At 40.2% G+C, this 13,781-nt stretch overlaps 2 protein-coding genes across 2 annotated transcripts; both read right to left on the bottom strand.

Moving 5' to 3' along the window:
• Positions 1 to 4,830: 4,830 nt before the first annotated feature.
• On the bottom strand, positions 4,831 to 8,043 carry crcp (calcitonin gene-related peptide-receptor component protein). Its single transcript, XM_079238005.1, has 6 exons — positions 8,017 to 8,043; positions 6,474 to 6,510; positions 6,270 to 6,368; positions 6,087 to 6,181; positions 5,872 to 5,929; positions 4,831 to 5,175 (listed from the first exon to the last, which is right to left on the bottom strand). The coding sequence occupies exons 1-6, from the start codon at positions 8,022 to 8,024 to the stop codon at positions 5,029 to 5,031; spliced, it is 444 nt and encodes a 147-aa protein (XP_079094131.1). The 5' UTR covers positions 8,025 to 8,043; the 3' UTR covers positions 4,831 to 5,028.
• A 696-nt stretch (positions 8,044 to 8,739) lies between these two features.
• LOC306753953 (serine protease FAM111A-like) lies at positions 8,740 to 13,733 on the bottom strand. Its single transcript, XM_079237866.1, is given in 6 exon segments — positions 8,740 to 9,781; positions 9,785 to 11,011; positions 11,114 to 11,209; positions 11,391 to 11,453; positions 11,610 to 11,711; positions 13,664 to 13,733. Coding segments are annotated over 5 exon segments (2,133 nt in total). The 5' UTR covers positions 11,676 to 11,711; positions 13,664 to 13,733; the 3' UTR covers positions 8,740 to 9,100.
• Positions 13,734 to 13,781: the final 48 nt, after the last annotated feature.

Here is a 13,781-nt window from a genome sequence, read left to right as displayed (position 1 = left end):
CAAACATTATAGCCACTGCCCTGCACGAGTGAGTTATTATAAGCAAGCAGGGAGTGGTGGTGGTGGTGGCGGTTGTTTCTGTGTTATTTTGCCAAGAACACTTGTACTGACTTGCGGAGGGGCTGAAACGCATCCAATTTTGGTTCTCAAGGCAGCTATTTTGAATCTTTCCTCTGGGGAGCCACTGACCGTTAAGTCATATCAAAGTTAACTGCGACATGCAACGCAGACACACTCCCAGGCAGTGTATCTGAATACACTAATTAGCTTCCTCGTGTTTTTATTCTCACTGACAGTTTCTGCCACAGTGAAACTCAAAGCAATTTGTTTAAGATCATATTACTATTGACCAAGTGAGTCATCCGGCAACTTCCCCATTTCACTTCTGCAATATGCCTACGAGCAGATTCAGCAGCGCAAGACAGCATCCGATTCCTCTTATTGGCACACAACAAACTAAAAAAGAATTGAATTCAGCTAAACATTCAATAACTATATTGACTTCTTCACTAATTTCTCTAAATGCTGATTTCACTGCAGTGTTTGGATTACTTTTAAAGCAACACTGAAGCTTTGGAACTCAAATTCACAGCCGTTTTACTTCTTACAGAAGCAAATATGGAATACGTCTCCCTTTCTTCATTTCATTTTGGTTTCTGTCTTGCTCAGATTGAACGTGCAAGCAGTCTAACATCTGGATGCCACGTGGGGAACTCCTCTCTCTCTGCTGGGCTGGAGTAGCTTGCCTGTAAAAATTCAGTCCGATGATCACAGCGTAAAAAGGAAAATGAGGACACCACTGCCTGGCTGGGATACTTAGGTGCTGCCTTAAGCCATGCTAAGTCCAGTGGTATCCACAAGCTTTACATGTAATTCTAATGCATTTCCATGCAGAGATTAAGCCACTTGGAGTTTTGCAGAGAATTAGGCCAGTGGTTTAAGACAAGCCTTGCTGCTTTTTTTCCCCTCAACAGATTTAAAGGGCCAGTTCCCTTGAATTTTGAAAATAATTATTTTCTTTATGGATTAATTTCATCATTTATTTGGTCTATAAAATAGTGTTAATGACCTTCACAATTTCTTAAAGGCAAAGTTGGTGCCACTGTTCAACAGTGAGGGATGGTTTCTATAGTGAGAGATGTTCCTGTAGACTTGTTGTATACATTTCATTTTCCTTCTGTTCACCACCATTGTATTAGAGCAGAAGCAGTAATATCAAAGAGAGACGTCTGGAACATGGGCAAACAAAACCAAAACTACCTGATTGACTAGACACGCCTGGACTAGAGGTTTCTGCGAAGACAGCTCCTCTGATACTCGGGGGATTGACCTTGAAAAGGCCAATCTGTTCACTGATCAAGGACAAAACAACAAACTAAGTCTATAAGCAGACTTTGGCTGGCAAGACAACTGACATATTTGAGCAGAAGGTTGTCAGGAGAGTCAAAGCCAGCATTCCCTCCTCTTCACAGGAGGGAACACATACTTCCTGCCAAAGGGAAGGTCTAACATCTGCGACATTTAACCTGCACTCATGTCAAGAGCCAGTGCATTCTTAGAGCCGTTCCCTTGGATGCCCCACCGTTGAATTTAGGACTCTTAAGTTGTGTATGTTTAGTTTTCTTTTCTTTAATAACTGTTTCCCCTCAGTGGCAAAATATGAGAATAATTGAATATGCTAAAAATGTACACGTTCAGTTCAGCTGCTTCATCATCAAGGATTACAGGCCCCCTTTTTTGCCCATATGGGGGACATCTTTGACCAGCAGGTTGTCAAGAAATCTAAAGCCTCTTTGTTCCTCACAGGCGGGAGCAATGACACCAACTTCCTGCTAAAGGGAAAGTCTGAGAGGGAGAGCAACTTATACATGTCCCCTTCTCTGGTTAACGCATTGCTGTCAGGAGCGTGCCCCTTGTTGGATATGTTACCTTGAATGCCCTTCATTGAATGTTTTCTTCAAATATTGCTCTTTTGTAAATGTCATTCTTACTCTCTTAATGTTGCAATGATAGCTCCCTCTCAGAGGCAACAAAAACACATATCCTAAAAAGGTACATATTCAACTGCAGCTGCTGCAACATTTTTACCGCGTTGCATAAAATATGTGCTGACCCAGGTGCATATATATTTAGATATATATCATAAACGGGTCAAATGAGGCTATCACAGAAATAGGATTATTCAACGGCTGCAAGTTGAAGGCCCAGCATCCACCAACATCTGGCCTGACTTGATGATGCGTCTTGTCTGCAAAAAAATTCACCCGAGGCAGCAGCCACCAGGTGAACGACCTGCTATCAGTCAAACACGGCGTGACAGACCAGCGGCCACCTCCAGCTCGCTATAGCGGTGCACTGTTATACCCGCTGTACCGAGACTCATTTAGCAGGCTGGAGGAAGCCAATACTCGGCGTAAATACACCATAACCGTGATAAAATGGTGTTCACCTACCAGCGTCTGTGAAACTGACGAAATCCGAAGAAGAAAAAAACAAAAAAAAAAACAACACGAACCTCGATCCAAAAAGCTGGAACCAGCAGCTCCGAGAGACACACTGATGTTTCCCACCATGCGGGGGTGATATCGGCGGAGGTCACGGCGGTGTTCCCCGCATTACACAACGTTTCGCTTCTGGTTCACAATGTAACTTTGCTCCGCGAGAAGTCGAGCTGTATCTACCGCCGAGAGAGAGGGGAAGGGATCCAGTGAGTACGAGCGCAGTCAGGCAGAGGATGCTGAGCTCTGATTGGTCCGCGGACGTTCTGACTGCTCCAACACATCTGCTTGGGGCGATTCTATTGGTTGAGGTGTTAAAGGGCAATTCCGCCGCAGTGACAAACCCAGGTTTTTTTCCCCCCTTCGTCCCCGAGGCTAAAATTACTTTACTTCATCGATTCGTGTGCTCTCGGTAAAAGGCCACAGGGGGAATCTAATCACAGTGTGCGATTTAGTTGAGGTTAAACCCGCCTCGTTTCATTTACCCACCTTTTCATTTGTACACCAGCTTTTGGTAACTCTCTTAGTATGCCGTGGATCTTTGTTCGTGCTCTGTGGAGAATCAAATGGGACTTACTAGTAGGCAAGCCTCTCAAATGTCAATAAATAAAACATAAAATAACCTCTGAAATTCATGAATAAGCAATAAGATGCATCCGTAATCAATTAAATATGTACACATTAATGAGTATTGAACTGATAAAAGGCGTGTAATCAAATATTTTTAAGAAAATAAATGGCTGACTTTCCCCTTGTTGACAACAGGTATTTTATTTACAAAATGATGTATCTATATCAAATTATAATAAAACCTCTTAGCTTGATTTATGTCATGTTGGCTTTACTATTAAACAGACAGAGTGGATAAACTGCCAAGTCAACACATAGCACATCCTATTGCAGCATGAATAGCACACACTGTGATTTACAAAATGAGAAAGCAATTGACAGATTACTACAGGGCCGCGGGGCCAACACTTAGACGACAGGCCCTTTAACCCCTTTTCATCCCACTGCAACATGTACAGTTTTTCTATGCTTCAATACCAGCTGACCCCAGGTCTGCTTTATGGTAAAACACATTCATTTAGACATCCTAACCCAGAGACTCAAATAATATAGGCCAAACCAGATTATAAGCCTTCATCAAATGGTATATGCTTGATTGCTGCATATTTTCAAACTGATTTAAAATTAAATAAATTAGCACATGCCAGTAGACATATAGTAAACTTGGAGCTTTCCAGGACCCTGAGGTTTGTGGGTCCCTGGGCAATTGCTTGCTTGGATCGTTTGATTATCCATCCTTGGAAAAAGTTGGCAACAATTAAAAGTCTTGGACATCTTAGATGTGTCCCTCATATCTGTTCACTTCTAAGTTCAACCGATCACATGGGGCTACTGGAAGTGCTGGTACAAAGTTGTCCAGACTTTCACTTTTGTCTTTGCATCTTGCCTCAGTAAGGTACTTAGTGAGTACAGGAAACTGATGTGACACACTAACAGGAAGCGCAAAACAGATATGTACAGAAGTCTAACTAGCACATCCTTCCTCTGCTTCATCAAAACATCCCTGCACAGAAAGCGTGAGCTGATCCTGAACCTGTTGTTGATGTTGCATTCACAGACCTAAAGGATGATGCAGAGAAAAGATACATTGAGGGTAACACCACCATTGTCTGACGTTAAAATGCATTTTAGATTTTGTCCTAATTTAGCACCAGCTCTTCATAGTCTGTCATGTTGCACCACATGAGAATCAAGGGTCCCCGTTGTACATGTCCTTATATGTACATTGAGACGTCCTTCAAGCAAATGCCTGCTGAACATGTAATTTTAAGTGGGGAAAAAAAATGCAGACACATTTCAGCTGTTATGCTTCATTTGGTTACAGAAGGAATGCATCAGCACGTTTTTAAAATGATTGCATCTCTACCCTTGTTAAGAGACAACAATCACCTCTTGGTCCATACCGTCTGCTCTCTTTTTTATTACATAGCCGTTTTAATAATACTGCCTGACCTGATGTTAGTGCTGTACCAAAGTTTAATTACATGACCGACTTATATTACAGCTTGGGAAATTCTACAGCAGCTAAAACCCTTATTTCTATGCTTCACGGTAGAAACTGACGACAACGATTGAGTCAGAAGCCCAAAATATAATCAGGCTAATAACAGACTGTCTCTGCAGAAACATCCTTTGATGTGAAATACAAATCAGACCAGTCTGATGCAAAACAAGACATCTACGCCTCGATGTTCAAAAACCTGTACTTACGGAAGCTGTGTATGATTTGTATGTATACACCTAAATGCAAATCAGAAACAATCTCCTGCCATTTATTAATGTTTTTAATGAGTCATTTCCAAGGTAATGAGGTAATTATATGGTCGTCATTGTGAATCCCGTCTGTCAGCATGTTGCTCAGTTCAAATGGCGCAGGTTAAAGCAAGCAGTCCAGTTCTGTGGTCATTTTAGCCTTTGCTCCAGTTCTCCACCTCCGGGTGGTGTCTGGCCTCTCACTGTGTCATGACTGTTCAACGGCTTCATCAAGCTCTGCATCTGCTGGAGCTGCGTTCTCCTGCTCTGGGTCACCAGGTAGGACGTCTGCAACCATGTGGATGAGCTCCTCGATCTGCTCCTCTGACAACCTCTCTTCACTCTCCTCCACCATCTGAACACAAACAGACAAATGGTTTCCTTTTCTTTGCCTTATTTAAGACATTACATGCTATACACATAAACCTGCCAAGCCTTAATTGTGTCAATCCCTTTATCTGCAGACGCCAAATCAATCGCACCTTAATAACACATGAATAACACATATTTTCTTGAGCAGTTGGTCAGTCGTCATGTTATTCAAAATTCCGGGCCAACTTTTTTATTTTGGGGGTATTTTAGAAAATGTTGATATGCTTTAATGTCAACACATTAATTCTCTCAGAGAAAATATGTGTAATATTAACTCTACTGTGGTTTTCAGCAAATGTCACTCAAAGAATAGAAAATACACCAATTGTTTGGGACTATTTTTACCAGCAGATTAATAATCATCTGGTGCTCTAATAAGTATTTCCAGCAGACGTTTAGGTGGGGCTAACTCAAGGTTGATGTTCATCGTAATAAATGAACATCTCGACCAGAGAAAAAAAATGTTTTGTAGTTTTGTAAAGAAAAGAAAAAGTAGAACATCACAATAATTATCCTTTCAGCAACTCTTAGCATATGACACACTGGCTAATTTCTACCACAATAACTGTGAAAGAATTGTGGAAACGTATACAAATAGGGAAAAAGAGATAAAGATGAATAAGAGAGGTATGGTAATGTGTAATAATAGTAATTGGCGACAATTAAGTAAAACACTCACAAGCTGAATTTCCACTGCTGTCTGTGGCCGGTGGTTCAATAGCTGCAGTTTTTCTGCCCTGATGAGGGAAACACACAAGCGAATATATGATGTAAGGAACAGCACATGCATACAGTATATTTGTTTATCTTAAAAATACTGTATACATCTTAAGTAATCCATAAATTCGAAATAAAAACATGAATGAATATATATATGTCTTTGATCTCACTGACTTTGTGAGTTTGTGAGGCATCATGGTGGTCAGGAACTCTCTGACGATCTCTGGAGTCTGCCTGCTGCTGGGCGTCTTTGACAGGTACTTCAGTGTCTGGGGAAATGCAGAGGAAACTGTGGTCACACTATTGAAACAGTTTAAAACAAGTCAGTGAAAAGAGAGAAAGAGGATGTGTGTTTACCTCATACATGATGGTGTTGAGGTTCTGCTGCCCGGTGCTGTGCTTGTTCTTCCCGCTGTCCTTCCTCTGTTCCTTCAGGTCTGTCAGGAGTTTGAACACCTGAGAAACACAGACAGAAAAATCTGAAGCCACACTTAATTATTCTCATCTCTTGATTGGACGCGACAAAAATATTTAATGTTAAACAATGAGACAACACATTACCTCATAGTTACTGAGCATAGCAGCATTTGCATTTTTCCTGAAAAGAAGCAAAGAAGTCATGATTAAGCATAAATTCATTCTAGACTATTGCAAACTGCATATGTATCTAAGAGCTTTTGAATGGATCTCACACCTTTACTGAATGAAGACGGAAATGGATGATTTACCTTTGAGACTAGATAATTTTGGTTAAATAAACATGATAAAAAAATGTATGCTTTGAGTAAAATTCACAGGAAGTTGTGATTTAGACAAGCAAAAGCAAAATAAGGAAGGACAATGTCCTGTTTTGAATTATTTAAAAAAATATTGAATCTAATTTATCCAGTTTGAAAACAATGTAAAACTGCTTTACTGTATTTCCATTATCAATTACTCTTTAGATAGTCAAGTCATAGATTTAGTCAAGTACAAGTAAAATAAAAAACTATAATCCCTCACATTTGAGAGACCTAAATTAAGGAATTGTTTTTTTTAGAATTGCTCTTAAAACTTGTCTATTATGTTGAGTTTTAAAAAATTGTGCTTGTAGCTAGTTGTCAAACAATAGTTCCTACAAGTAGGCTACATTGAGTACATTATTTAAACTATATATTTATGTACAAATACATCAACACAAAGTATCGGTGTGCATCAGCTGCTCCAGTGTTGTCGGTGTTATCAGTGTGTACTAATAGGCTTGTTCGTTAGAGCTGCGCCTCGCCTGGAATCCAGACGAGAGCAGGCGGCCGCAGCAGGAGGCGTTGACAAAAAACTGCAATCAAGTCGGACAGTTGTCAGCTGCCTTCAAAGTATACACAGGAAGTCACGGAAAAAAGTACTTCCTGTTGGTTCCGAACTTTTGTATACTTGTAGTTTACAGATCACGTTTGGATTTATTATATGTGTTTATAAATATATATTTATGTAGAAATGACTGTGTAGCTGCATCCTTTGGTATTTGTATGTCTGCCTGTGGTATGTGTTTAGATATGTGTTATGAAAATAAGATTTTGTATTATCAACCACACAAGATGTGTTTTTAGATTAAACATGAGATAAATAGTCAATAATCGAGGGTTAATTATTACAACTACACATAAAATAAGGATGTTCTACAACACGTGGTGTTTGCTGTCAGATCTGAGAGCCAATCAGCTCTCTGATGTGGCGAGAGCCAGGCGTTTCCCATCATGCACTGGGCCAAGCAGTCGTTGGAGAGCAACTGACTCTGAAAGACAGCCGGCTTGGTCTCGTGAGAGTATCGTTGACCACGTGTGCAATGACGTCAGAGCAAGTTGGTACCAAGTCGGACACAAATCTAACCGGCATGCATTGCGCGCCGATCGATTCTGCGCAGAACTGGCTCATCTCAAACGAGCCTAATATCTTAGCTAGCTTATTCACTCCAAGATGTGCCCCACAGCTCGATCAATAAATCAACCGGAAATTGCTACCAATACGTAGTAACTTATCTTTAACCATAACAAAAAAACATATAGCAGCCAAATAACAAACACATTGTACAATATTCAGAGTTTAAAATTAATGAGAAAACCCTTACACTTCCATTTCGCCAGGCACTTAGCTTTGGTCCGTTGCAAAGGTGCCCGTGTAGAAACTGTGAAACCTGTCAAGGGTTCCGCCCTGGCTTTAGCGTTGCAAAATATCTCCCCCTCATGTTTGGTGCTTCTCACTGCAGAGCTGCACAAACTAAGAGGAAGAGAGACAGAATGGATCTAACACCAATTCAAATGTATTAATATACATCTTTTTTTTTAATAAGTAATGTCGTCCTTTTACGTCCTTTTGTTCCCCTGTTTTTGTTTGTTTATTTTATGTATTTGTTTGTTTTCTATTCCATTTACTCTTTTTGGTTATTTGTTTGGTTTTGTTGTATTCATTGCCTTTATGGTAAGGTCCATTTTTGTTTACCGGTATTGACGTTATGTATGACTATGCTTTGCTTCTCTGTAGAACACTTTGTATTAAAAAGGTGCTATATAAATAAAGTTATTATTATCCTCCTAGGTGCACAAAACCAAACATTGAAACCCAGCAATCCAGGGTGTGATATTCATTCGCAACTCACAGCACATTGCTATGTAACAATACACTTATTATACATAACATTAAGAAATTATCGAAATCCGATATATTCCAGATGACAGATTCTCAGTTAGTTGAACTCAGAATTTGGCCTTTGACTTCTCATTCACATGTTTATACTGTAGAGAGCAATGATACAAAAAAAACACAATCAAAATCCAAAAATGAAAGAAATCACTTTATTGAATAATTATTTGTTAAAGAGGTTTTTTATGACATAATTAAAGGTGAGACATTTAAATTCTCATGTTCAAGAGAAACACTCTCAAGACAGTGGTATACGACAGAACATTACAATATCCAATATCATACAATTTATAAAATAATTGTAATATTCGCTGACACAGCACCATGGAAATAGATCTGGCTATGAAAGACTAAACAAAACCAACATTTCTGATAAGGACCGTTGTCACTTCCTTTACTTTACTGAACCAGACAGTTCACAGTCAGTAACTGTACTGTATCTTTGGCATTTCTGTGCTCACTGCTGAAGCTGCCCCCACTGTATATTCAGTCAGCTTTGTATCTGTGCACACTCAGTGTTGCATTGGAACCTCTCTCTGAGACCAGAATTCAAAGAACGTCTTCAAACTCTCATCATTTGTGACCTCTGGTTGTTTTGCTGCATTTATAAATGCTTGCATATTTCTGCTCTCAACCAGTTTCTTCACATTGGCCCTCACGATGTGTTGATGTCTATAACTGCAAGCCAGGTATTCCTTCAACACAGCAAACCTTCTTCCTTCTACCAATTGGACAATGATGCGCTCAATAATGACTGACAAAGGATGACCAAACTCTATGACACTGTGCTGTACACCCCTTGCATTTTTGTAGACATATCCGCCTGAATGCATTGCAACAGCATTGCAGTGCTCATCAAAGACAGGAGAGCCAGATGAGCCAAAATAAAAACAAGTCTCGTAAGTTAGAGCCTGTCTTTTCTGCTCAAATGTTGTATCCCCAAAGAAAAGGCGTGTAACCAACTCAATCTGATCTCGATATTCAAAGTATTTATGCTCGTGTGGCACAACGCCGTCTGGATTTTCATGGCGATGCCTATCGACAACCTGTTTGCGGTTTTCAGTTGGAACTATGAAGCATGGATCTATCTTTTTCACATTACCATCAGGATGCCCAATAATGCAAATTCCGCCACTTTGGGGAAGGAATCCGAAGTGTTTTAACAGAACATCAGGCAAATTCTGAGCAGATCTTCAACCGATCTTCAACAGAGCCCAGTCACGCTGGTGCCCAAACACATCACAGACCTTTTCAAATCCAACAACCTCTTCCATTTTCACTCCTGACTCCACCTGGTCTAGACTCTCATAAGAGAAATGGACTGTGACCCCCTCATGAAGCTGCCCTGTAATCTGATCATAAATGTTGTCAAGTACATGGCCATTTGTGAGAACAAACTTGTCAAATAGGAGGAAGCCACTTCCTTTTGTTCCCCCATTCACTCTGACATGGCAAACAGAATTACTGAGCTCCATCAGTTTCTTCATTGTTTTCACTTCCAGGCATGTCGCAACTTTCTTTCCGTACTCCACACGGAGGAGATTCTGGATACGAGAAAGCTTTGGTGCTTGCTGAATTTTCTTTCCCTTCAGAAAATCTTGAAACTGCAAAGATAGGTCACTGTGCAACTTTTGTGAATTAGGTATTTCACTTAGAAGAAAATCTGGTGCCTTCCTACCATCTAGCCCTGCTGTCTCTTTTGATGTGTCGACATTCACTGACTCAGTTGTGCTAGACTGCTGTGGAGGAACTTGGCTTCCTTCAAAGTCAGACCTCTGAGATTCATTTTGCGTCATGTAAGCATCATCTAAACTGCTAGGCTGACTGTCTGGTGGACTGGACCTATTGAGCAGTTTGATCCTGAAAGTTTTACCATCAAGATCATCAACGAGGTTGAACATTTCAGTGGTTATACGAGTGCTCTCGTTGTAAAGTGCACAGTTCTTTTTAAATACGAGAGCGTGTAAACGATCATCTCTTTTCAGAGCATGCTTCACTTTTTCCCCTTTGTATGCATAAACAGTAATTTCGTCAATTTCATTGTTTAGTGCTGGGTTTCTCATGATTCGCTTTACATTTGCACCTCCCTTCCCCAGTAAATGAAACGTCACAAGCTCACTAGATAGCCCCTTTCTTTGGCGATTACCAGAACCACTAACCGATTGCGCCGGCTCGCCAAGAACTTTAACATACTTGATAGTTAGCGGTTCATTTTTGATTAAGCTGCATGGAAAGTATGAACTGATAGCTTTCCCATCTCTGACAATAACAAGCTCTTTGTTTTTATACAAGTTTGCAATTTTTCTGAACTCTGGACTAGTCTTCAGCAAGCTCTCAACTGTTCTTGCTCTATTGCAGGAAATCTTTGTGAGTTTGTCATTCCAGCACCATGTGAAAGAATGGGTTTCATGTGGCTCCCCTTCCTAGGAATGAAACACAATTAAATATAATGTAATTCAATTACAGAAACCAATGATTTATTCTGTTATAGAAACACTTTAAAAGCATCCATCCATTAGCTATACCCGTTTAGGCAGAGCGTCACGAGGGACTGCAGCCAATCCTTCCTGACTTTGGGCAAGAGGCGGTGTCCACCCTGAGTTCTCCTGTTTAGCACAGTGCTGACAAATAGAAAGACAAATCATGTTGAAATCATGTCAAAAAACAGACTACAGACTTTTTTATCATGTGTTCTTGAAAGATGTAATACATAAAACCATTTAACAAAAAACAAGATGTGCCACAAAAGTTAGATTATGTATGTTATCCAACACAGGGGTAAAAAAAAAAATTATGACAAACCTCTGCAACAGTTTGTAAATCAGGAGGATGCATGCTTTTCCCATTCTGGTTGGCTGTTTCTTCCTTGAGATAAAATATATAAATGTCATCAATAATAGCAATGCATTACAGAATACATGCGTAGAACTTTTGCCATGAGGTTTCTTCTTCATTGATTTCCGTTAAAAGAGATACATTTTGTCATACCCATGTAAATCAGTATAGACTCAGGAGAATTACCTCGACAACTTTGCCCATTTGTCCATTATTTGAGGTCTTCAAGGGTTGATCTTGGGGAGGTTCCATTTTCTGGCAAGAAAAGAAGGCGATGTAGTACCTTACCTGCAAGTAAAGCAAATGCAAGATGGCCATTAGTCTTTTCATGCATGTTTGGTTGTGGCGTCACGCCTTTTTATTAAGCCTACGATGTTTGTGCGCCTCTCTTGTTACTGGAGCACCCATCTCTCGCTCACTCCGTTGTGGTCAGCCTTCCTCAGGAGAGCTACGTCAACATAATATAGCCAAATCGATGGTGCCAGTTACAAAGAGATCTGCTCATTTTCAGAATGTCTCAGCATTGTAAGCATAAGTCAAGCCCCCCCCCCCCCCCCTCCATCTGGTCAGCACCTCTTTCATCCCTGTGATTGGACAAGACCTCGTATCTGTTAGGTGTTGGTCAAACCAATCCCCATTCGCATAAACAACAGTCCTCAGGCCTTTAATCAAGCAACCCTCTCTTTACTGCACCACATTCCTGAGCGTGTCCTCTCATACTGCTCACCAGCCTTTGTCTGACTTTCCTCCACAACCACACAATACAAACAAATTATACTATTTGATACAATTGCATAATACCTCCAGTGCTATTCATTTGATACATTTTGTACGAGCCATTTTGCCTTGTTTCGTGTATGTTGGACCTCGCACCACTAGGTGGCGTAAGGCCGACTTCAACGGAGTCGGCCCTATATAATTAGGAGTGGCACGATGGTCAGGTGTTGCTCGTTTGAGAAACAAACAGTTTTTTGACCGCTTTGATCGCTTTGTGTGAACGTTTTTGTGTGACAGTATTGGAATATTGGAACAGAGTAAGACAAATGCTTATGGTTTATTTTATGATTTGAATATATGCAGCTAAGATCTGCCAATGAGATTATGATTTATGATTCTGCAAGAATAAACACCAGGGCTCTCAAGTTTTTAAGACAGGTAAGAGTGACATCCCTCTCCGCGCCTCCGTCCGGGGGGGCGGAGGCGCGGCCGGGATTACATTTCACCCAGATACAACAGATACGTTTTTCTGATTGGCTATTCGTGTAGCCCATTTCTTTTTTTTTGATTGGCAGGGGATTCGGGGGAGACGTGCTTGATTCCTCCATGTTGAGGGCAGCGCGACCAGGTCATGTTTGCGCGCTGCGGCACATTAAATAGCCTAGAGGTTTTTTTCAGCGTGAGAAATACGATCTGTGGCGGGAGGGCGTGACTTAAGACCCAAATGCGTGACAGTCACGCTCAATGCGTGAGAGCCCTGAAACACGTTGGACGACACAACTGGACTTTGTCATGAGTAAAGCGCGTCAGGAATATTAACCAAACGAGCAGCCAAGTAGTGCCTTTTTAGGGTGAATAGGTAACGCGGGCACTACACATTTAATTAGTCATACAGAGTTATGTATTTTCCTTGACCCTCCAACATGTAAACTCATTATAATTCACAATAGCTATCACTAGCAGCGCTATTGAGCATAGCTCTCACAACTATACAAAACGAAACTTAAGAAACCAAAGGGAAGCTATTGCGCATCGTATAAAATCAAGGAATGTATACTTTTTAAACAAATTAATAACAATACATACGCCTAAAAGAACATTAGATTACAACAAAATGGTATGATGCGATTTTGTATATATGTATGTCCTATCACATATTTATATAGCAACTTATATCCAACCAACCAATACCACAGATAAAGCGTTTTGTCATTACTTTAGGCTAATGTGAGTAAGTTAAAACATGGTTGATTCAATTAGATAAATATGATATTTAAAGCTAAACTTGTTACATACACATGCCTATAACAACTTTTTGTACAGTGGTTATAGGAAAACCTTCATGAGTTAAACAATGTAGTCAGAAGACGCCAATTACATTTGTTTCGTTTTTTCCTATTCCTATTCTCTCTGTATAGTCAACTGTAACAGTCTCACAATAAAAAAATGTTACACAACAACATTCTGTTAAAATATAGGTATATCAGTATGATAATATTACAATATGTATTTATTAAACTTACCCAGAAACTGGTGTAATCAAGCAGTCGGTTTGGACGTGTTTCCTCTTTGGCAGAAAGCTGCGGAATGAAACGAAAGATGCAAATCTTGAGCTGTCATTTGACGGTAACGCGGAAAAAA

Source organism: Taurulus bubalis (genome assembly GCF_910589615.1).
Source record: "Taurulus bubalis genome assembly, chromosome: 2".
Taxonomy (NCBI): domain Eukaryota; kingdom Metazoa; phylum Chordata; class Actinopteri; order Perciformes; family Cottidae; genus Taurulus; species Taurulus bubalis.
This window is presented reverse-complemented; position numbering and strand designations above follow the sequence as displayed.

What these genes read in the sequence shown, in the direction of transcription:
- crcp (XM_079238005.1), bottom strand. An exon ending in CTATGCTCAGTAACTATGAG is followed by an intron (nt 6,369 to 6,473) that starts GTAATGTGTTGT and finishes TGTGTTTCTCAG; the next exon opens with GTGTTCAAACTCCTGACAGA. An exon ending in CAGCAGTGGAAATTCAGCTT is followed by an intron (nt 5,176 to 5,871) that starts GTGAGTGTTTTA and finishes GTTTGTGTTCAG; the next exon opens with ATGGTGGAGGAGAGTGAAGA.